Consider the following 23,981-nt stretch of genomic DNA (forward strand, 5'->3'; position numbering starts at 1 on the left):
TCCCTACACATACAATGAACTGAAGCAGGTCTTCCCCACCGCTTCTCGCATCGCACACAGGGAAAGCGCAGCCTGAGTCTAGCGCACGACTTAATGAAACAGGCTCGCACAGCCACACACACCCTCCGGCCAAGGCTGTCGAGAAACTTCTGGCTACGACCCTTCGAAGCTTCAGAAACCAAACGGAACTGATTCTCTGGCAGAGCACCGGAGAGGGAGGCCAAGTGTCAGAGCAGGGAACATCCAGTGTCCTCCCAAAGTCCCGCCTTCAGCCCTCCACTGTGGCGTTTTTTTCCAAACACTTCCTTCAGCCACTGACTCCTGGCTCCTCCCTGTTGAGTGGTTGCGGTTTCTATTTCCTCTCTGAGCCCGCCCCAGGCAGTCTGCCCCGTGCTGCCCGCCCCGTGCAGAGGTCTGTCCACAAGCGCGAGCTCCAGCGAGCGCAGAAGAGTGGTGGTTCCTCGAGACAGGAGAGATGTCTTTCTTCAGCGCCCAAGCTCCCTACGTGAACCCGGTGAGTTGTGGGGGCGCTTAGGGAAAAGCTAACTGTCACATTCACGCGAAGTTGCTCTGGGTCTCTGAGGAAACAGCTGAGTGGGTGGCACGGGTAGTGGTGGAGTGACCCACAGACAACACATCGGGAAGACATTCCAGGCAGGGTCATCCTGATGCAGCTCTTGTTCCGTGTTAGGCTCACACTCCCTCTGGGGTCGAAGGGTTCCACTCACCATGATTCATGGGGTAGACTGATAGATGCCTGTTCCAAGGTGCCTAGTAGCATCTAGAAAGGAGCTAGTTTATATAGAGATGGAGATGGGCTTCCTAGGGGTGGGTACCAGCCAACCACATGACACTTAAGATACTTGCTTTAGAGAGGACCTCTGTTCAGTCGTTTACAAACTAGGAGACTTCACACATAGTACTTTCTCCTCTCAGGGTTTCAGTTACTACATCTGTAAAATGGGACTAATACTTGAGTCCATCTCCTGAAGCTGGGGTAAGGAGAAGCAGATAGTACATGTGTTTAAACAGCACCGGGGACATAATAGGTGTTTTGAGAGTGGTCCGGGGGCAGCAGGGAAGCCCTCCCAAAGAGATGTCTGTCCTCCAAGGACCATGTCTGTATTTACCCGAGAACGCCTCCAGAATGTGTGAGGAAGGGCGAGGAGGTAGGGACTGTCCTTCAGTGTGGTGTGCAAAGGGCTGCCTTGCGCTCCTTCTTTGTTGTCTGCAGGTAGCCTCGTTTACACACCAGTCGTCCCACCGAGTGTGGAGAAACTGAGGCTTTGATAGGGCAGGGTCTTGTCAATGTGTCCTCAGGTGGTGGCAGTGCATGGAAGGGCTTTGGTTTGTTCCCAGAAGAAGGGTGCTCCTAGGGAGATGGCAGTGAAAACAGAAGGGAGTGCTCCCGGAGGAGTGCTCCCAAGGGCCTCTGCGGTGTGCCCACCATGTGCAGGGTGCTGTGGCTGAGCTGGCTGCCAGGGCCTGGCATCAAAGCTTTCTCTAGCATGGGCTCCGGGGCTTTGCCTGGTGCTCCCGGAAGTTGCCAGTGTCCCCAGCCACACTGTCAAGGCTTCTGACTTGGGACCTGCATGGAATGTGGCTGGGAAAAGCTGGTGTCCAGAGCCTCTATGGGGCCTTCAAGAATAGATTGTGGCAGAAAGGGCATGACACTCCCTCTCTGGTTTCCCATCAGACGGGGCTAACATTTTCAAGTCATGCAACTGTGTTGTTGTTGTTTTTGTTTTGTTTTGCTTTTATTTTTGTTCCTTTTTTTGTTTGCTTGTTTTGTTTTTTTGAGACAGGGTTTCAATGTGTAGCTTGGGAGCCTGTCCTGAAACTCACTCTGTAGATCAGGCTGGCCTCTAACTCCCAGAGACCCACCTGCCTCTGCCTCCCGGGTGCTGGGATAAAAGGCGTGCGCCACCACCATCTGGCTAGGCAACTGTGTTTTGTTTAGATTTAGAAGGCAAACTTTTCAGCACTTGAGGCTGGGTCAAGAGGGTCTCCACCTACTTTAGGCCTGCCTGAATTGCATAATGAGCTCAGGGTTAGCCTGGGTTACACTTTGAAACCTATCTTTAAAACAATCAAACAAAGACGATGAAGGAGGAAGCAATATTTTTAAATATGGAGGGAAATCCTCCCACAGCGAAGGAAGAGGTCAAGCAGGTCATGGTGGCAGATATGGAGGCCAAGTGTAGTTTCACATCCCCATAGCCCTGGGATCACACTTTCTTCTGCCTGGCTACTCCCCCTCAGCGACCCACTGACTTCAGCAACTATGGCCACATGTCCACCCTAATGCTGACGACTTCTGGCCTGCTGAGGAACAGCACTGTTATAGCCAGGCATAGCCCCAGGGCCAGTCTTGGTTGCTCGCTCCCACGTCTAATGAGACTCCCCTGAGGGCTCAGAAGAAGATGGAGCTGGTCAGGAAGGCCCCTTGTGTGACGCTGCTGGACCAGGGGTCAAGAACACGTACGTGCTTCTTCACAAGAGGAAGCCTATGTCACCTATGGCTGAAGGCGTGAGTTCTAGTGTTCAAATCCCAGTCTTGTTGTTACCCAGCTGTGTGGCTTTGGGCAAGTTACTGAAGTTTCTGCACTTCCATTTCCTCATCCACAAGAGCACTAAAACCAAAACTGCTGGGATGCTTAGGGAAGTGATGTGGGCCATTTAAGGATGGTCACGGGAAGGGTCTTTGAACTTCTGAAACAGCTGGGCCTTTCGGCTTGAGAGCGTATCGGATCGGTGTCCCCACTGCTGGTGCGGGACTGTGTGTCCAGCAGACCACCGAGCTGCCCACCCTCTGGCAGTGAGCGCAGCCTTCTGCATGTCCCAACAGGAAATGGAAGCAAAAAGCCCTAGCCTCAGCGTAGAAGACAGGCCTGCTCAGGGAGCAGGGTACGTTCTTAGGGCAAATATTTGCACAGTCTGGGCCCCTTTGGACCAGGGACTTCCTGTCGGCATCTTGTCTCTTCTTCTCAGGAGTGCTGCATTCAGGCTGCCTCCCGTGCCACTAATCCCAGGAGGGACAAGGGCATACACAGAAGAGTGACTTGCCCAGGGTCAGGACCAGCACAGGGAGATGGGAGCCGAGAAAAAGACGACAATACCTGCCATTGCCCCCACCCCCGGGCCGCAGCAGGGATCAATTGCAGGTCCCCATTATTTCCTGCTAAGACTCCTCACTGACTCACTGAAGTTCTGAATTCCAATGTAGCCTGGGTCCCCAGGTTTAACTCAACACCTTGTTCTGTCGTTGTTGAGGGGGAACAGAAGTCTCAAAGCCAAAAGTTCAGGTTCTGGGTTATGATTTAGTGTTGCCTGCTCAGCATGTCTGAGACCCTTGGTTTAATGTCCAGCAACAAACACTGCCCCGTCCATTATTTTTTATTTTTATTTTTATTTTTTTTTGGTTTTTCGAGACAGGGTTTCTCTGTAGCTTTGGAGCCTGTTCTGGAACTAGCTCTTGTAGACCAGGCTGGCCTCGAACTCACAGAGATTCACCTGTCTCTGCCTCTCGAGTGCTGGGATTAAAGACGTGCGCCACCACCACCCGGCAACTCCTGCTTTTTTTAAAAAACGTTGTTTGTTTGTTTGTTTTGTGTGTAATGCCTCAGAGGTCAGAGGACAACCTTGGGTACAATCTTTTCCAACCACCACACGGGTCCGGAGGGCCTAACTCGGGCCATCAGACTTGGTCACAGGCGCCTCCCTCCACTGAGCCCTCTCACACAGTATCAGTTGTCTTCTGCTGCTAAGTCCTCTTCAGAGCCTGACCCCATGACCTCCCTCTTGCAAGGATACTGGTCCTTAGGTGAGACCTGATGACTAATCCAGCAGTCTCCCGCGTCAGGAGACTTTGGCGTTTCTGCAGAGTCTTTTTGGACACTTTTGTCAACATTCCCAGGCTCTGGACCATTTCTGAGGATGGGGTGAGTGCGCTGTGCCTCAGACCTTCCCTGCAGCCTCTCTTGGGGATTTTCGCCAGAGATAGCTTTTCTACAAATTAGTAGCTGAACACAGCTGGCTGCCCCTCCCACTTTCTATACAAATGACCTCATCCTGGCCCAGCTGGTGAGGGCTCTTGCCCCCAAGCCTGGCGACTTGAGTTTGGTCCCTGGAATCCACGCGGTGGAAGGAGACTGCTGCAGGTTCTGACCTCCACGACCGCACAAAATGAAATAAATACAGATGGTGTCATTCTGTGTCTTTCCTCAGAGTCCCCACCTTCATCCTTTCCAGACTGCGTCGTATGCAAACAGCTTGTTTATTTGCCTTTTCCTTTTTAGTTTAGGTTCTTTCCAGTCTTTTGCAATCCATGCGGAGACATGAACAGCCTTGCTCCATGCTAAGACATGAACAGCCTTGCTCCATGCTAAGACATGAACAGCCTTGCTCCATGCTAAGACATGAATAAGATCCACCCGTGCTAAATAATGTTTCAGCATTTGGGGACACTAATTAAGATACTAAAGTCTAAGCTGGGGGTGGTGGGACACACAGCCATCTCAGCACGTAAGAGGTTGAGGCAGGAGATTCAAGGCCAACCTGGGCTATAGTTGGCCTAGGCTACCTGAGATTGTTTTGAGACACTGAAACCTCACAAAGCTTTTTTGGGAAAATTGATTCTTCAGAGAGCAGCCCGTATTGCCCAGCATGCGTCTGTTCTCCTCTGCCCGTGTCTTTCTGTGCACATATGACTCACAGCCGTCTCATCCGCTTTCTGGTCTTCACGGCTTGCGATTGCCCAGGAGTGCTGGCAAGTTAAGTATCAAGTCTTCAGATGCCTGCAAAAGCTCTGAGGAAAAGTCAGGCAAGGGGAGTTTTGTCTTTCACTTGTGTCTCTGTGAGTGTATGCCACGTGTATTAGGTGCTCAGGGAGGCCAAAGGAGGACATCAGATCCTCTGGCACTGGCGTTTGGGCTCTCCTGTGGGTCCTCTGGAAAAGCAGGCTGAGCTTGCACTCCTCCAGCCCCAGGAGGAGTGAGTCCCCTTCAATCATCTTGTGTCAGGCTGCCGATATAAAAAAGTGAGCTTCTCTAGCAAATTTAAGACCCTTGGTTGAATCCCTAGTATCACAGACGCAAGACAACCAACTCTTCCCTGGCATGTCAGCGCACAGTTCCCTCTGGCTGCCTGTGGGGATGAGGGTGTGAACAAAGGAACTCAAACACGGCACGCTGTTGTTTCTGGTTGCTGAAACAGTCAGTGACAGAGTGAACGTGAGGTGCGGATCTCCCCGAATGATGACAGTAGGGTTGGTCTGAATGAGGGGATGAAGGCCAGAAGGCAGCATCCGTTAGGAAAGGAAGGAGAATCTGGCTGGGGTGTGGGTTAGTTATAGATAGAAACTGACAACGTTTCTACAATCTAAATTCCTTAACAACACCAGCCATTAGCAGCAGGGGAAGCTGTCCAACAGCAACACGGAACAAGGAACAGCAAGCCACAGGACAACAGAAGTTCTTTAAATCTATAGACTTTAGAGGGGAGGGGTTGCTGGTCTTAGATGGGAGGAGAGTCCAAGTTTAGAGCGAAGGGCTCTCTGAGTTTATTGCTGAGGGGGTCTCTTTGCTGAGGCTTGAGGGGTCGCTGAGTTTAGCAGATGATTGAAGATGATCGATAGGGCCTTGAGAGCTGTGTCTAGGAAGCCGACCCCAGAGCCCCATCCCTCTGCCTTGAGAACTGACACATGCTAGAAGTTTGTCGTGCTAGGGAAGGTCCTAGATTGCATGCAAGTCATGGCGGATATCTCTACCGGCAGCATTTGTGGTCTAACAGCCCGTGGGTTGAATTCGGTGGGTGGGTGTTTTCTGTTGATTTGAGCCTGCAGAGAAGTGTCCTAAACAGCCGGCCATTTCAGAGTCTGTCTTGCTTGCTCTCGTACACCTTCACCTTCTTTCCTTTCCAATCCCAGGTCATTTCAGAATGACGCCAGTCATATTTCACCGAAAACACCCTCTCACATACCGCTAACGATACAGGATGCATTTTTAACTAATTGCTTTTGAACTCAGATGCATCCACTTTCCAAGTGCTGAGATCATAGGTGTGCCGAACCACACCTGACAAGAATTCTTGTATGTTTGTGAGGAGTCGGCCGCACCCCAGAATTAGAGCATGAATTCATTGCCCAGACTTCTGTTCTGGCGAGACTTTGGCAGCTCTGCTACCTGTGGCTGTGTTTCCAGGTTCTTGGCATCTTATCCAAAGAATTCAAAGCAAGGGGCTCATGGGGATTTGCAGAGGGAACCACACATCTTCTCCGAAGCGATGCTTTCAGTGAGAGTGGGAGCCGCTCTAGACTGACAGTGGCCCAGGTGTGGGGGTACTCCCAGGGCCCAGCTGCTGTTCTGGGCTTCCTTTTACAGGGTTCAAAAGAAGAGGGAACTGGTTACCAAGGGACATGGTCTCAGCGGTTCTCTGCTTTGACTCTCTGCTTTGACGGATAGCTAATATATTCGTTAGTTCAACCATGCATGTCCCTTCCCCCCTGCAGAGGCACCGGGTGGTAACTGGGAGACCCCCCCATTTCACTGTTTCGCCTTACTGCACAATACCCTAAACCAGTTCAGGCTGGACGAGCCCTTTCTCTTCTTCCTACCTGAATGCTTTAGGGATCCATTTGAAAAGGAATTGTCTAAATTTGATTGTTACCAGGGAAACTACGTTATTGTTCAGATGTGGGCATAGTTCAGCCTGGTGCAGGTGCAGCCGTCAGAGACTTGGGGGAGGGGGTTTCTAGCTGCATCGTTTGGAGAGGGTGTGCGTGCATAGTGCAAGCAGGTGGAGGAACCAGGCTGCCAAGTGGAGTGTTAAGAGGAATGGGGGGGGTGCATAACCTCAAACCGAATAGGGTCCCAGGGTACTAAATTGTCTTGTGTTTGCTTGCTTGATTTCCCCAGCACTAGGCATGGATGATGACCATTCACTAGAGCTGAGTGACCAGTGCCCTGCTAAACAGTGTGAGGCCAACTCTGTCCCAATCCCTGTCACTCCCTATTGTGCCCTACCTGGCCACTTCACTCGACTCCATCACCTGCCTGGCTCCCAGAGTATTTAATTTATTTAGGGTGTTGACTCAGAGTTGGTGTTAGAAAAGCCATTAAAAGTGCTGGAGTGATGTGGGAATCCTGTCTGTCTGCTGGCTGATTCCCACATCCACGCTTGGTGTCCAAGGCATCCTGGATGTTGATGAGTCATCAGTTTGGGAATTCGGCTCTGGGAGAGCAAGGCAAGGCGGGTGGGAACAGAGAGGTACCAGCCTTGTGAAGAAGCAAGCAGGAGAGGTGGTTTATCCCTGTTTACAAATGGAGAAACTAAGGCAAAAAGAAACTCTGTTTTGGAAAACCCCACATACGCTGAGCAGTGACGAGAGTTCAAACCGAATCCTTCTGACTCTAAAACAGTGTGGCAGCGGGACCCAGTGCTCCTTTCGGACACTAGGGCGATCAGGAAGAGATCGAAGGGTGGATTGTTTGCGGGGCCTGGGGTAGAAGGAACATTTGGGCTCATAGACTTGTGGGGAAAGCATGAACAGGAGCCATGAGCTTCAGGAACGAGGCTGCTTCCATCAGCCCACCGCAAAGCTGGCCTCGAGGGTGAGGTCCTGGTTGCCATTGTTACATGGTGGTAGGAGGGGATGCCTCCCTCTCGGCCCTCTCTTAGGAGGAAATGGTTTACGGTCCAAAACTGAACAGTAGGTCCCTTTGGTCTTCTGGTCTCCTGAATCCCTAGTCAGGATCCCCGAGGTCTTTTGGGGAACTTGGTTTGGGGCCAGCAACCCTCACCACCATTCTAGTTCCTTACCTTACATTTGCATGCTGTTTCCTTCTGGTAGGTTCCTCAGCTGTCACTCCCTTCAGACTATGGAAGGAAGTGACTTGAAGTCTGCCGCCAGTCATGCCTCAGAAACCTGGCAAACTTCTGATATCCTCAGAATGGCTGTAATAAACTGGATTGGACCTGCGTCTGTGAGGGACCCTAAGTTCTGCCTGACTAGGATTCTAGCCCCTTGGTGGCCATGCCCCCAAGCCCTAACTGTGTACTGCCACACCAGACAAGTGCCTGCCAACCAATATCTCTCCATTTTTCCTCTGCAGCCCATCCCCTTTTCTGGAATAATTCAAGGAGGACTACAGGAGGGACTTCAGATCACCATCCAGGGGACCATCCATGCCTTTGCAAATAGGTATGTGGGTGACACTTGTCTTTTTATTGCTGTGAAGAGACACAGCAATTCTCATAAAAGGAAACATTTATTGGGGCTGGCTTACAGTTTTAGAGGTTTAGTCCATTATCATCATGGCAGGAAACATGGCAGTACTTAGGCAGACATGGTGCTGGGGAAGAGCTGAGTGTTCTACATCTGGATCTGCAGTCAGCAGAAGGAGACTGTGTGCCACACTGGGTGTAGCTTGAGCATATAAAACCTCAAAGCCCGCCTCCACGGAGACACACTTCCTCCAAGGTCACACCTCCTAATAGTGCCACTCCCTATGGACCAAGCATTCACATACATGAGTCTATAGGGGCCATACCTATTCAAACCACCACAATTCTAATGTTAATCCCCTGCCTCAGCAACCATGGAGCTACTGGCTTTGGAGAGCTGGCCTTCCTATACCTCCTGCCACCCTGGTGCCATTGACAGACTCCATAGACTCCTGGCTCCTGAGTATGCTGCTCCCAGGGAGCTCACAGTCTGAGGGGGAAGTAGCGGCATGGCCAGAGCGGCCGGCCACAGGATGCACTCCTGACACTGTGATATGGTGCTGCAAAAAGAGAAGTTTCATTAGTTCCCGTAGCAGTTCTATTTAATTTTCATTGTAGATGTGTGTGTGTGTGTGTGTGTGTGTGTGCGCGCGCGCGCGCAGGTGACAAAAAGACCAGAAGAGCATGTCAGATCCCCCTGGAGCTGGAGTTACAGGCAGTTATGAGCCGCCTGCTGAGGATGCAGAAAACTGAACTGGTGTCCTCTGAAGAGCAGGAAGTGTTCTTAGCCCCGTCCCCCACAGCTGTCTCTCCAGTTCCAGCCCTATAGCTTCTTGAGTCCTAGGAAATATTTAGAGTTCCTGTCAAGAGTGATCCCAGAGATGGAGCTCAATTAGTGGAGCACTTACCTAGCGCACACAAGGCTCTGGTGAATCCCAGAACTACATAAACAGTGTATGGTGGTGCATGCCTGTAATCCAAGCATGGGAGAGGTTGATGCAGGAAGATCGGAAGTTCAAAGTCACAAAAGCAGGTGGATCTCTGAGTTCAAAGCCAACCTGGCCTACATAGTGAGTTCCAGGACAGCCAGAGCTACATAGTGAGACCTTTCCTAATAACAAAACAATAAAAAGTTCCAAGTCAACCTCAACTACATAAGGAGCTTGAGACTAGCCAGGGATATACTATCTTTATAAAAGTAAGTCCCCTCCATGCCGAGTGGTGGCACACACCTTTATTCCTAGCACTTGGGAGGCAGAGGCAGGCAGATCTCTGAGTTCGAGGCCAGCCTGGTCTACAAGAGCGAGTTCCAGGACAGGCTCCAAAGCTAAAGAGAAACCCTGTCTTGAAAAACAAACAAAACAAAACAAAAAAAGTAAGCCCCTTGTGGGTCTATAAAATAAGCTCCTGGGAAGGCCAAGACAGGAGGATCTTAAGTTCAAGGCCTTTCTGTGCTTCTGAGTGAGTTCAAGAACAGCCTGGGAAATTTATCAAAAGTGTCTCAAAATAAAAAACAAACAAACAAACAGACAAACAAAAACAACAACCCACAGGTGTGGTGGGACACAAAATATCAGACCAAGGAGGCAGAAACAGGAGGATTAGAAGTTCAGGTTCAACCTCAGCTGTGCAGCAAGTTTGAGGCCAGGCTGGTCTGCACGAAACCTCTCTCTAAAGAGGATTCAGTCTTTGATGTCGTGATCTCGTGTCTACTCAAGCCTCCCAAACACATGCCTAGCTGGGATAGTGCCTGACTAAGGGTCACAGAAACTTCTTGTAAGTCCTGATGTCTAAGGCTTCAGCCATTGAGAACTTCATCAGCGTTCTGCTGCCTAGAATGTTCCACAACATATTTTCCAACTTGATGGAACTGTCATGAGCTGCCACTGAGTGTGGCAGTGTTGGGGTGCAAGTGACAGAGTTCCGTGTGAGGGCTACAGAGACCAGTGAGTAGCTGAGCTGGCACCCACCACTTTGAGAGTTCAGGGAAGGCTGGACTGGTGCCACCTGTGGGAGAACCTCAGACTTGAACTTGGATCTTGACATGGGGAGGCAGGGCAAACACTGATGGTGCTCCTTTTGTGAGTCCACTTCTCTGGAAGTTTCTGTGACTTTAATTGCTGCTCTTGGAGCCCCGGCTGTACTCCAGAAGTGGCTATAGGAGAGGCTTCCACCTAGGAGTGAGACGGAAATGGGAGCTCTCCACTGTAGGTGAAAAGGGGAACTTGCCAATTAGTGTGGGTCAAGGGTCATATCAAGTGACACTTTGGAACTGGGATCAGAGTCTGTGCTTGCCTTCCACTCCTCATATGTCTCCCAGACGTCTCCCAAACACGCTTCGTGAAGACTGCGCTCAGGGTGAAGGTTCTCATGCCTGGAGAACAATTTCACATGATTTTTGAATTTTTTTAATTACGTGTGTGTGTGTGTGTGTGTGTTTGTGTGTATGTGCTCATGTGTGCACACACTCACTCTTGAGTGGCACACATGTGGATATCAAAGGACAACTTGCAAGAGTCCGTTCTTTCCTGCTGCCATGAGGACCCCGGGGATCAAACCCAGGAGTCCAGGCTTGGCAGTGTGTGTCTTTACCTGCTGAGCCGTTTCGCCTGTTCAGAACCTGTTCTTTTCTGTCTGCCTTAAGCAGGTTATGGTCTGGCTTCCAACAGTGTCAGCTTCCAAACACTGATTACTTGTGCAAAGGACTTTCCTGAGAAGCAGTTTTTGTTTTCATTTGGTTTTTTTGTTTGTTTGTTTGTTTGTTTGAGACAGGGTTTCTCTGTAGCTTTGGAGCCTGTCCTGGAACTAGCTCTTGTAGACCAGGTTGGCCTCGAACTCACAGAGATCTGCCTGTCTCTGCCTTCTGCGTGCTGGAATTAAAGGTGTACACCACCACCACCCAGCTTGGGAAACATTTTTCCTTAATACTATTTTTAATTTTTATTTTATGTGTGCGAGTGTTTTTCCTGCATGTTTGTCTGTGTGCCTGTGTCAGAAGAGGCCTTTGTTTTCGCTGGGACTGGAGTTACGGATGGTTGTGGGTCACCACGTGGTTACTGGGAAGTAAATCCAGGTCCTCAGCAAGAGCAACAAATGTTCTTAACCTTGGAACCCTCTCTCCAATCACCAGCGGGCAGAATTCCTAATGTCCATCTTTGTTATCAATTGTAATTAATTTCTAAGACATTCTTTTTTCTCTTGCTTTTAATTTTTGAAATGTTTTTTTATCATCTATTAGTTGTGACATTTTCATGCATGTGTGTAATGTTTTTATCATCTATTAGTTGTGACATTTTCATGCATGTGTGTAATGTTTTTATCATCTATTACTTGTGACATTTTCATGCATGTGTATAATGTTTTTATCTTCTATTACTTGTGACATTTTCATGCATGTGTGTAATGTTTTTATCTTCTATTACTTGTAACATTTTCATGCATATGTGTAATGTTTTTATCTTCTATTACTTGTGACATTTTCATGCATGTGTATAATGTTTTTATCATCTATTACAGAGACCGCAGAGGGATGCTGCTTACTAGCTTGCTTCCTCTAGTGTGCTCAGTTATCTTTTTATCTATCTATCTATCTATCTATCTATCTATCTATCTATCTATCATCTATCTATCATCTATCTATCTATCTATCTATGCAGCCCCGGTCCACCTGCCCAGAGATCCGCTGCCCACGCTGGGCAGGGCCCTCCTGTACCAACTGACAAACAAGAAGAATGCCCCATAGACATGCTCCTAGGTCAACCCTCGGAGGCAGTTCACCAGCCAAGGTTTCCCCATTCCAGATGTGTCAACAACCAAAACCAGTTCTGACAGTGGTGCTGCATACAGGGTACACAACTGAGTAAGATGGTTGATGATAATTCTCCAGAAACAATTCCCCTAATAGCACCTTCTGAGCTCTGAGTTCCAGCTTGGTTCCTCTGTGTCCCGTGACCAGAACCTGGGGCAAAAGATGGGCGGGTTTTTGTTGTTGTTGTTGTTGCTGCTGCTGCTGCTGCAATTTGTCCTTCCGAATTGTCTGCTTGAGGTAAGAGTGCCTGAAGGGCCGAATGCAGTGACCGCAGGGGGTACGTTAGGTCGGAATTTGATGAACCCCAACGTGCTAACAAAGCAGACAGGCGGTTCTGTCCAACCCTGGCGGTAAGCCATGCTTCAGGAATCTTATTTCTCTGCCTTAGGATTGCTGTGAACTTTCAGACCGGCTTCAGTGGGAATGACATTGCCTTCCACTTCAATCCCCGGTTTGAAGATGGAGGGTATGTGGTCTGTAACACGAAGCAGAAAGGACATTGGGGGCCCGAGGAGAGGAAGATGCAGATGCCCTTCCAGAAGGGGATGCCCTTTGAACTTTGCTTTCTGGTGCAGAGGTCAGACTTCAAGGTGAGTGGGGAACTACCCCCCCACACACACACACAAAAAACCTGTCCTCCCAGGTGGACCACATTTTAATAGCCACATTCACTGCAAGATGCAACCTTTGCCTTACATGCTCCAGCCTGTGTCTACAGACACATCTCTCGATTTTTTTTACTCAGAAAATAAGACCTCAATCTTCACCATGTTGCTTTTAGACTCCATGTGTCAAAAAACCAAACAAGCAAAGAAACAGAAACCCAAAGCCCCACCCCCAAATCTTTGTATTTATTCTTTGATAATTTCATATACATGTAGAATGTATTTTGAGTAGTAAAGAATATGGAGAAAAAAAAAGAAAGAAAAAAAAAGAATGTATTTTGAGTACACACACTTCCCCCCTCCCCCAGCCCCTTTCCACTCCCTCTGGAACCTTTACCCTCCCCACTCCCCCTCCTCTTTTATGTCTTTACCCCCTCAATAACCCACTGGGTTTTATTAGAGTTGTGTTGTACACATGGGTGTGGAGTTGTTTGCTGGATTACGGCCACCGGGCAGCGGCAACAGCATTGGAAAGATATGGCTCCTCCCCCCACACCTGTGTCAACTGTCAGTCAAAAACTTCTCCAGAGGGGTGGGACCTCATGTGCAGGTAGCCTCACAGGTCCCAAAGTCCAAGTTAGTTCCATTCCTTCTCCACAGGTTCCAGTAGCACAGTGTTTTGTGGTGCTAGGGAGCAGACCTTGCCTCCTGCATACTAGGCAAGCGCTCTGCCACTGAGCTGCATCCCCAGTCTCATCGTGCATCTTCTGACAGCTTTGTTCTGTCCTTTCTTCAGGCTAGAAGGCAGTGTCTTTACAGGAGAAACTTGGGGTACCGCCTCTGAGGTGGGGTGGGGTGAGTGTGTCCGCTCCTGAGCTTGTCTGTGTGACACTGGGCTTCTTGTGTGCTCTAAGCAAAGCCCGAGGTTGCCGTTCCTGTGCTGCACAGACGCATCCTACACACAGGTGAGGGCTGGGATGTAGTTCACTGGGTAGGATGCTTGCCTAGCTTGCACGAAGCTCTGGAGAAACTGGGCATGGTGGTACCCGCCTGTAATCCCAGCATTTGGGTAGTGGAAGCAGGAAGATCAGGTCACCCTTAGCTTCAAGGTCATCCTTAGCTACGTAGCAAGTTTGAGGCCAGCCTGGGCTACATGAAACCCTTTTTCAACATCAACAACAACAAAAAATTAACTCACATGAATCGCGTTTGAAAAGATAAATCTGGGGACTGCAGAGATGACTCAGTCGTTAAGAACACTTGCTCTTACGGAGGTCCGGAGTTGAGTTCCTTACACCCTCATGGCAGCTCACAACCATCTGTAGTCCAGTTCTAGGGGATTAGACACCCTCGTCTGGCACCACAGGCATGCATGTGGTGTACATTCATACACACAGGCAAAACATCTATACGCATTAAAAAGGAAATAGCTCTAAAAATATTCTAAAAAAGGAACGGTAAGCCTGGAGTAACAGGTGAAAGAAAGATGGTCTGAACTGAAGGCCAGTCAGAAACAGGAGCCCAGTGGACAGTGGGTCTGAGTGCCGTGACCCATCGCACCCCACTGAAGGTGATGCCCCTGCCTCGACGGACTGGCTGTGAGACGCGGTTCCGCTCTTTATTTCCTAATGGAAAGCTAGGTGTGGCCTGGGCCGACACGCCCCCACTGCAACTCTCTTCCGGCAGGTGATGGTGAACAAGAACTTCTTCACGCAGTACATGCACCGCGTCCCCTACCACCTCGTGGACACCATTGCTGTCTCCGGCTCCTTGGACTTGTCCTTCATCACCTTCCAGGTCAGGAGCGGCTGGTATCTGTCCCTGGGTTGAAGGACAGTGACCAGCTGGGCATGTGCCCACTCAGCAGGGCACCAGCAAGCATCTTCCCCGGGTGGCTTTGGGGCTGCACTGGTTCTCTGGTTTGGTGTCTGTCTGCCTGCCTGTTGTCTGTCCTGTCCCTCTTGGTGTTGCTTTCTCTGTAATGAACAATCTGCCTTGGTCTCCAAGATGCCAAAGCTGCCCTTTTTCTGCAACTGTCCCATGCTAGATGACCAGGGAGCTCTAGAAGAGCCTGTGCTTGGGGAGCCAAATGGAATTCAAATCAAGAGGGCACAGCATGTTCCTGGAACCCAGTCTGGGTCTGTTTGACCTCTGTATTAAAAACAAAGAAAGAAAGAGAAGGAAGGAAGGAAGGAAGGAAGGAAGGAAGGAAGGAAGGAAGGAAGGAAGGAAGGAGAAAAAGCCAAAACAAACACCAAGAAAACTTGCTGTGTGTGAGTTTTTTGCTGCATTCTGTGTCAGGATCTCACTTTGTAGCCCAGGCTGGCCCCTAACTTATGACCCTTCTGCATCAACCTCTTGAATGCTGGGATTACAGATATATGTTACCAGGCTCAGCTCTGAAAACAAATTATTTTATTTATTTGAAGACGGTGTCCCACTCTAGCCGTGGCTGGCCTTGAACTTGTGTCCATCCTTCTGCCTCGGTCTCCACGGTGCTGTGGTTACAGGTGTGTAACACCAGGGCCAGTTCTGAAAATCCATTTTTTTTTCTTTTAAAGACAGGTTCTTACTGTATAGCTTGGGCTGGCCTTGAATTCTGTGTAACCCAGATACCAAAGACATCAAACACAGTAAACAAACAAACAATAAATAAATAAATAAATGCCTAGAGATAATCTGTGAGAAACCGGGGGTGCCAGGATATGCTAGGCCCTTTTCCCCCAGCCTTAGGCTCATGCCCCATTTCCTGACCATCTTCCTGCAGGAGCACCCTGATTTCGTTCACGCCAACCTAACCCTTTTCTTGGCCTCTTTCCACAGGCTCAGAAGCCAACCCTCTCTCTCTTTGCCTGTACTTGCTCTGGCCATGTCCGCTGCTTCCTGACACCCAGACATGCTTTTGTTTTAACAGAACTCAGCAGCCCCTGTCCAGTCTGTCTTCTCCACAGTGCAATTCTCTCATCCTGGCCAGTTCCCACAGAACCCCCGGGGCCGCAAACCGAAAGTGAGTTAAGTGTTCAGGGGCCCTGGAGGTCCATCAGTCACAAAATGATAGAGCCCCGAGGCAGGTCCAAACCACAAGCTATCCAGGGCCTTCAGGCCCAGAATTCTGTCACTTCCCCTTTGTTGTTCTGCCATGCTAGATCATCTCTCCCTCCCTTAGCCACTGCCTGTGGTAATTCCCCACATACATCATCTGTGGCTCGGTTCCTTTCGCCCACTCCTGCCCACCACTGCACAGTGCCCTCCCCCAACACCTTCCACCTCACACTCTCCCGCTGTAAAATTTGTTAAGGTTGGGTCCCAAAGTCTTTCTAAACAGAGCCCAAACCTAATGGATACCTGTAATCCTAATACTTGGGGGCAGGGTCTGGAAGGATCATAAATTCAAGATCACTCTCAGCCTGGACTACGTGGGACCCTGTCTCAAATAACAAAACAACAGCAAAACCAAAACCAAAACCAAAAAAACCAAAAAACAAACAAACAAACAAAAAATCCCTAAATAATAAATAAATACAAGCTCCAATTCCCTCCAAGGCATAAGAGAACACTCCCTTGCCCGGACCCAACTCACGATCCCGCTCAGCCATGCTTCCTCCACTGCTCACTCTAGACACCTCTCTTACATAGGCTGTCCCTACTGCCCACCTGGTCCCTGGCGAACTATTAATTACACTCTAATTCTTTGTTTAAATAGCACTCAAGAGTTTATACTCTGACCCACCCCGTGTCACCGTGGGCTTTGTGCCTGTCTGTGCTGACTTGGGTCACAGCATCCTTTGTATGTCTGTCTTTGTCACGCCACCCACTCTCCGCATGCCCAGGAGCCCCTGGAAGACTAACTAACATCACGGCTTGTTCTTCATTTGTGTATTTCCAGCTCCTCACACGGTGCTGGCGTGCAATAGAACCCCCACCCCCACCCCACACACAACCAGGGAGAATAGAAAGCAAACCAAGGAGGGAGGGGTTTCTGGGGTGGGAGTGGGATGGGGGCAGGGAGGAAAGGCCAACAGCTCTCTCTGTGTTTACCCAGGCAGTTGAGGTTCAAGGAAAGGTACTAGCCTTTCCTGGTTCATGATGGTCCAGGCCGGGACCCGCTTTCTACTGTACTGACTTTAGGAGCCTCTGGAAGCCTTCGCAGGGCAGCCTAGTGTTGACCCTGGCCTGGAGGGTAGAGGATGCAATGGTTAAAATATGGCCAGGCTGGATTCTATTTGGAATCTTCTAACTTGCTCGCTACCTGGCAAGTCTGCACGAGTTGCTTAGTCTTCATGAGTCTCAGGGCTCACGGGGAGGGGACGGGACACAAACTGTTGCCTCGGAGGAAAGCTCTGGAGCTGTGTGCTGAGTCCTGAATGCTAACTTTCACCTAGCAGGTGAAGTGGGGAGTGGGGGTGGTGCTCTTGCCTCTGAGGGCTTAGAGACCATGTGGTTGTGGTTTGGTAGACTGACTTCTCTCTCAGGAAGCCAGGAGACAGTCTCCTGACACCCTTGTGCACAGGAGGGTGAGAACTGGGTGCAGCAAGCTTGAAGGAGGTGAGCGTGTCTAGGAAGGTACAGCTGACCACAAGAACCACATCTGGAGTTTGAAATCGCTTCTCACCCACAAGACCCCATAGATAACTTTTTTTTTTTTTTTAATCCCCTTGATTCAGCCTCAGGGCATCCGGCCTGTCCACCAGCCACCCGTGGTAAGTCCCTGATCCTTTTATGTTTTAGAACCTCTTCATTATGGCCTTTGTCTGTGGGTTAAAAGGAGGGGACAGGTTCAGCCTCCCCCATGAGGGCAGACAAGGCTACACACCCCCATGCACCAGGCCTCAGCGGTGTTGGTGGGAAGGGGTCGCAGGTGTGCCTGCTTGCCTGGCTCCGAGCAAATAGAAAACGGGGCTGGGGGATGAAGTCTGAGCCTCACCACTTCACAAACAACGCGAGATGGTGCGCGCTGTAATCCCAGCGCTGGGGAGGCAGAAGCAGGCAGAATGGGTTCGTTTGCCCCAGAGGGAGCTACACATTCACCCCACCCTCTTGCAAATCAAGGCTGGTGGGGTGGAACTCTAGTGTAATCCAGCTTCCTTTGAAGTAGAGAAATGCCTCTCCCTGTCCCTAGTGTACGTGGCTGTCTGGGAGGGTCTGTGGTGAATGACCTCCCTGGTTAGAATTCGAGGTTCAGGCTTAAGGGCGAAGATCAAGTATCGCCCTCTGGTGGCACGTGATAGTCTTCACAATAGCGAGAACTGGTTAAGACCCCTTTCTTCTTCCCAGGCTCAAACCGTCATCCACACAATTCACAGTGCCTTTGGACAGCCATTTCCTGTAAGTCTAAATTTTTTTGGTTAGCTTACAGCCCCACCCCTTTTCTTTAATCAAAACTAAAATTCCCTAGAGTCTCACAGTTGGAACCAAAATGCTTATGAAAGAGGGTGGAGAAACCTGGGCAGGGGCCCTGTGCTAGAAAGACGACACAGCTCAGACTCTCCTAGGGACAGCACTGGCTCAGAAACGGTCTTCCGGGGAGTACAACCGGCAGACACACTAGTCTTCCAGTCGCCCAGGCTCCAGCTTGCTTACCAAGGTCAAGCCCCTCGCCGAGGCACTACTGACAGCTGGTCTAACTCCCCCCAACCCCTCCCCCCGCCCGTGCAGTGCAGGTGGGGGACCCCAAGTTGGCTGGGCTGCACGGAGAGTGGCTGAAGGGCAGTGGACCATAATGGGCGCCAGGAAAACAACAGGAAGTTTCAGAAATGCTGGTGTGACAGAGAAGGGGAATGGGAGGTCTCAGGGGCTAGATACTGAGGTCCCCCTGAAGTATGTGTCTCTTCTATACACTGTGCTTCTATGTGGAATCTCTCCCACAGACTCCCGGAATCCAGCCCGTGGCGTACCCCTCCTCGGCTTATGTAAGTGGTTCCCTACAGAGAGCCTGAGCTTGGCTCGTGGTAGGCACGGTGAGAGATGAAGGGCATCTTTAGGGGGGACCATCCTCTAACTTGCATGATCAGTGAAGGTTTTGCATCCAGGTGAACAGTTAAGAATACCCATGTAAATTAGTGGACAGCTGAATAGAGCTTTCAACTTTAAAATGGCCCCTTCAGCATGAGCAAACTGAAGCCCTGCCTTGGCTACTTTTCTGTTGATGTGATAAACACCGCGACCATGGCACCTCATAGAACAAAGGGTTTGATTTGGGGCTTAAGAGTCCGTGACCATCATGGCAGGGAGCATGACAGCAGGTAGGCAGGCATGCTACTGGAGCAGTAGCTGAGTGCTCACATTTTGTGGGGGGGGGGGAGAGAGAGAGAGAGAGAGAGAGAAAGAGAGAGAGAGAGACTGGGAATGGTGCAGGTCATTTGAAACCGCAAAGCCTATCCCCAGTGACCCATTTTCTCCTACAAGGCCACTCCTCCCAATCCTTCCCAAACAGTTCCACCAACTGGCGGCCAACTATTCAAATATACTAGCATCTGAGGGTTGGCATTCGCATTCAAACCACAACATCCCAACAAGACGTTTGTGCCCTGTCAAGATTCCTCCCATGGTAGTTGAAATGTATTTTGAGAAACACTGGAAGGTTTTCTTTTAACCTTTAATGAACCAAGTAAAGGACCCTGGATTCCCTCCAGAAGATGCAGGACTCACAGGCCTGACTTTAGAGTCCACAGTCCCTGGTGCTGAGTCCCTGCTACAGCAGTTCAGCTGCTGATGGACTGTTTTCATCCTCCCCAACAGCCTGTACCTTTCTTCACCTCCATTCCAAGTGGGTTCTACCCATCCAAGACCATCCTCATAACAGGCACGGTCCTGCCCAATGCCAAGAGGTAAGACAGGCCCCCAGGACTCTTGGGAGAATGGAGGCTCCCAGGGTTGTTCTGGCCAGGCTCTGGACCTGAGCCACCTGGGGCTGATGAGTAAGGGTGGGCCCAGAGCTCCGTGGTCAGACAGGGTCTATGTGAACTGCCCCTCCCAGGTTCCACATCAACCTTCGCTCTGGAATGGACATTGCTTTTCACCTGAATCCCCGTTTGAATGAGAATGTTGTGGTCCGAAACACCCAGATCAACAGCTCCTGGGGACCTGAGGAGCGAAATCTGTCTGGGAAAATGCCCTTCCATCGTGGCCAGAGCTTCTCAGTAAGACGCTGGGATGCAAGAGGAGGGTGCATGGGTCTGTGATGGGATGGAGGCTCGGAGGGCTGCACCACAAAGAAGGAAGGATGTTGTATAAATCGGTATTATTTCATGACTGCTGTCCCTGCTGAAGTAAGGGCTTATATCTGCTGTGCCCCCTTCCCCCTGTTCTGGGGACTGATCTACAGTCTTGTGCATGCTGGGCAAGTATAATACCACTGAACTACATCTCCAGCCCTCCTTTCTGTTTTGTTTTGTTTTGTTTTGTTTTGTTTTGTTTTAGGGATGGACTCACTTTAGCCCAGGCTTACTTACAAATCACTTTGTAGGGTGGCTGGCCTAGAAGTCAGGTGATTCATCTACCTCAGCCCCCCAAAAGCTGAGATTACAGGCCTGAGCCTTTCTTTCTTTGCTTTGTCCGTCCTTCCTTCCTTCCTTCCTTCCTTCCTTCCTTCCTTCCTTCCTTCCTCCCTCCCTCCCTCCCTCCCTCCCTCCCTCCCTCCCTTCCTTCCTCCCTCCCTCCCTCCCTCCCTTCTTTTCTTCTGTTTTGAGACAGGGCCTTTGTAAGGTTAGTCTTGAACCCAACCAAGTCTTGCACTTTCAATGTTGCTTCAGTTTCCTGCATAGGTCAAAGTCCAGTTCTGCTCTCCAGGGCTCTGTTGTTCCTGCTTTCCACAGATGGGCAAACACATTCACAAGATTAGGGCACTTGCATGAGGTCATCCCAGCCAGTGTGTGCCAATCACACCCAAGAGTGAATTGCCATCCGCTCCTTTGCCTATGCAATTATGTCACCCAGGAGGAAGCACAGTGAGAGCCGGATTGGCACTCAGCCGGAAGCCTGATACCCTAGCAGGCCTTATCGACCCTGCTTATGACATCAAATCACCCCATGAGCTTAAATAAGAAACATCAATGCCTGGGCCCCACCCCAGGGCAATGTGCAGCCATCATTTGAAAATGTCATGGCAACGTGCTCTGCCTCAAGGTTGAGAGTATAGGGCTCTGTGGGAGCTTGTATTTTGTTGAGGCGTGTAGCCCAGTCTGGCCTCGCCCTTGCTATGCATTCAAGGCTGGCCTTGAACTCCTGATCCTTCTGCCTTTCTAGTACTGGAATTAATTGTAGATATGCAGCAAGCCTGGCTTTTTTTCTTTTTTCTTTCTTTGTTGACTGCTAGAATTGAACTGCCACGTGTGAACTGTCCTGCCCTGCTGAGGTTTTTGCGGGTTTCTTTTTTGTTTTTCGTTTGTTTGTTTTTTAATGTGTATGAGTGTTTTTCTGCATGGATACACATGCACCATGCGCATGCCTGCTTGAGGCCCTCAGAAGTGGAAGTCATCTGATCCCTTGGAACTGGAATTACAGGCAGTTGTGAGCTTCTGTGGGAGCTGGGGAGTGAACCCAGGGCCTCTGCAGGAGCAGCCAGAGCTCTTAGCCGCTGAGCCATCTCTCCAGCCCCTGAGCTGCGGTTTTGATTTAGTGAGAACAGAGACCTAACAAGACTGAGTCTCACGGAGCAGAAAGGGTAGAGTGGGCGGAGTCTGCAGCATCTGGATAGCGCCCACATAGTGGGTCGTGAGTGCTAGCTTGGTCCTCAGTGCAATGAGTCTTAGAGGTGGCGTGGGTCACGGTGCTTTAACATTTGTTTCAGTTGTCTCATTGAGGACAGCCTGAGCCGGCATTCTGTTGCTAGTCGCTTAGGGTTTAGCTGCAGAGTGAGCATGGGGGTGAGGGATATGGTCTGAGCAGACAGTTGGCTGAAATGGGTAGGGGTCAGGGGGTGCGAGAGACAGGGTAGGTCATTGTAAGGGATGGGCCAGCCCTTTCCCCTGTAGGAAAGGTGTGCAGGGTGGGAACAACATTGTAGGCTTGGGGACAGCCTATGCTAATGTACTAGGCCAAGAGAACACTCTTTTTGGTGAAGGGCAAACCATTCAGGTTGGCTAGAGGCCAGGTTTTAGGCTGGCTCCTGAGGAAGGAGAGATGGGAGAGGGAGGCGCGAGCCTGGGTTCCCAAGTGCCCTGCAAATGTTGTGGCGTCTCTACCCAGGTGTGGATCCTGTGTGAAGGTCACTGCTTCAGGGTTGCCGTGGACGGGCAGCACCTGTGTGAATACTTACACCGTCTGAAGCATTTGCCGGCCATCAACGGTCTAGAAGTGGCAGGTGATGTCCAACTGACCCACGTGCAGACATAGGCAAAGGCCTAGAAATGAGGGCTGGGGCACCCTGTTGTGTTTTGTTACCTCTTCTCTGCCTCGGCCCTGGCTCCCCAGAACCCGCCATCAGAAGAGCACCTCACGGACAGGAGTTTTGGAAGGGGAAACTCCCAGTTCACGTTGCTCTACGAAGTGGGTGTCCTGGGTATGTGGCATGTGGCTTTCAGCCCACAGTCCCTGGTTCTACAATTAGTTATACACTGAAGGAAGTGACCCCCATGGGTCTGCCCCTTTCTCTGATCTTCGGCCTCTCGGGCCCTTTTCTTTTATCCCTTCTTCCCATCACTCCACAGCGGGAAGGCCACCCGGTGTCATCCCACTGCCTCCAACTGACCAGATTGTCCTCATCAGTTCTTCCCCATGCTTGCCCAGTGTCCATACAATAAATCATGCTTGTTCTTGCACACATGACTCGCTTATTGCATGGGTCTGGAGACATTCTGGAACGTTCTAAAGGGATTGGGAGGAAGCAGGTTGGTGCCCATACCTGCTCACAGGGGTCCCTCCTCTCAAATCCCACAAGGTATTGGAGTAACTGGGTGGGGACTGGAACACAGGGTCTCTGATGGGAATGCTGGCCTCTGTGTAAATAACCCCGGGCCGCTGAGGTCGGGACAGGCTGGGCAGAGGCTGTGGGAGCCTCGGTAGCTTGTGCTGGGTGGGAGGTGAGGCAATGGGATAAGGCATAAGGAGTTGACCTGAGATAGGCCTCCCAGCAGAGGGGTTTGGGGTGGGGACCCACCACATGAGGAATCTCCTGCACCCTGCTAACTCATCAAGGCCTCCATCACTTTTGAGACCTCAAGTCAGCAACATCACCAACACCTGGGAGCTGGTCAGAACCGCATCAGCTCAGCTGGGCGGTGGTGGCGCAGGCCTTTAATCCCAGCACTTGGGAGGCAGAGGTAGGTGGATCTCTGTGAGTTCAAGGCCAGCCTGGTCTACAGAGTGAGTTCCAGAACAGGCTCCAAAGCCACAGAGAAACCATGTCTTGAAAGACCAAAAGAAAAAAATAAAAAAAAAAAAAAGCAGCAGCCCTCTGGGAGGCTGAGGCAAGACCAGCTTGAGCTGCACAGAATGACCTTGTCACACACGAACACAAATGAAAGAAAAGATCCCGTTTGTCCTTCCCCTACAGAGCTCTGTGTGTATGTGTGTGGAGGCCAGAGGGCAAGTCTGAGTTTCTTGTTTTTATCCACGTGTTGTCGTGTCTTCCCTCCCCACCCCGCCCCTCGCCGTCCCCTGCCAACAGGGTTCCTCTGTGTATCCCTGGCTGTCCTGGAACTCACTCTGTAGACCAGGCTGGGTTTAAGCTCACAGAGATCCACCTCCCTCTGCCTCCTGAGGGCTGCGATTAAAGGTGTGCGCCACCACGCCCAGCCTGAGTGTCTCCCTGCTGTGGACCAAACCAGAGGAGCCCCGAGGTGCAGTTGAAGGTTCAGGTGTCCGTCCAGCAGAAAGGAATCCTCTGATGGGCCGATCTCGTTTAAGCAAGGTCCTGGGACTACAGACCCCAGAATGCATTTTGCTAATGCTGTGCCTTTACTTGAGTGGGGAGGTCTCCATTGTCTGTAATATAATGTGTTTATCTTTTGGAAACATCCTGTTCTACCGGGCATTTTTACCTGTGGATTGTCAAGAAGATGACCCCTCCCTAAGCTAATTTGATAATGACAGCTTATACAGAGTTTTGATGAATAAGAATAAACATAAGGATATGTTTCACAGCTGGAGTCTGTGAGTCTCACCTAGGCAGCGGTATGGATTGTAGCTCAAGTTAATGACTAGCAGTGGAGTCCCAGTAGCCCAGCTAGTTTAAATTCTTTTAACCTTAATGTTGGGAGATGTGTTCACAGGTCTTGGAGTGCCTCACAGCTGAAACAAAGCTTTGAAAATAACAAAGTTAGACTAAGATGCTTTTGTTAAATAACTTTGAGGTGAAAAACCCAAGACAATCTAAAGTTTTAGGAAGGCACATCGTTGAGTGAGGA

At 50.3% G+C, this 23,981-nt stretch overlaps 1 protein-coding gene across 4 annotated transcripts; it reads left to right on the forward strand.

Annotated features, from left to right (window-relative positions):
- The first annotated feature begins 355 nt into the window (after positions 1-355).
- Positions 356-22,394, forward strand: Lgals9 (galectin 9). 4 transcript variants are annotated; one of them, XM_085695458.2, is made up of 11 exons: positions 356-514; positions 8,112-8,200; positions 12,420-12,621; positions 14,323-14,433; positions 15,551-15,643; positions 17,301-17,336; positions 17,911-17,961; positions 18,504-18,545; positions 19,375-19,463; positions 19,613-19,775; positions 21,823-22,394. In XM_085695458.2, exons 1-11 carry the CDS (start codon positions 476-478, stop codon positions 21,967-21,969), a joined length of 1,062 nt encoding a protein of 353 aa, XP_085551584.1. In that variant the 5' UTR covers positions 356-475; the 3' UTR covers positions 21,970-22,394. The 4 variants fall into 4 exon arrangements, with proteins under 4 accessions (XP_085551584.1, XP_085551585.1, XP_085551586.1 ...); XM_085695459.2 differs by lacking the exon at positions 17,301-17,336; XM_085695460.2 differs by lacking the exon at positions 15,551-15,643.
- Positions 22,395-23,981: the final 1,587 nt, after the last annotated feature.

The sequence above is a fragment of the Myodes glareolus genome, chromosome 9 (assembly GCF_982192425.1).
Source record: "Myodes glareolus chromosome 9, mMyoGla1.1, whole genome shotgun sequence".
NCBI lineage: Eukaryota > Metazoa > Chordata > Mammalia > Rodentia > Cricetidae > Myodes > Myodes glareolus.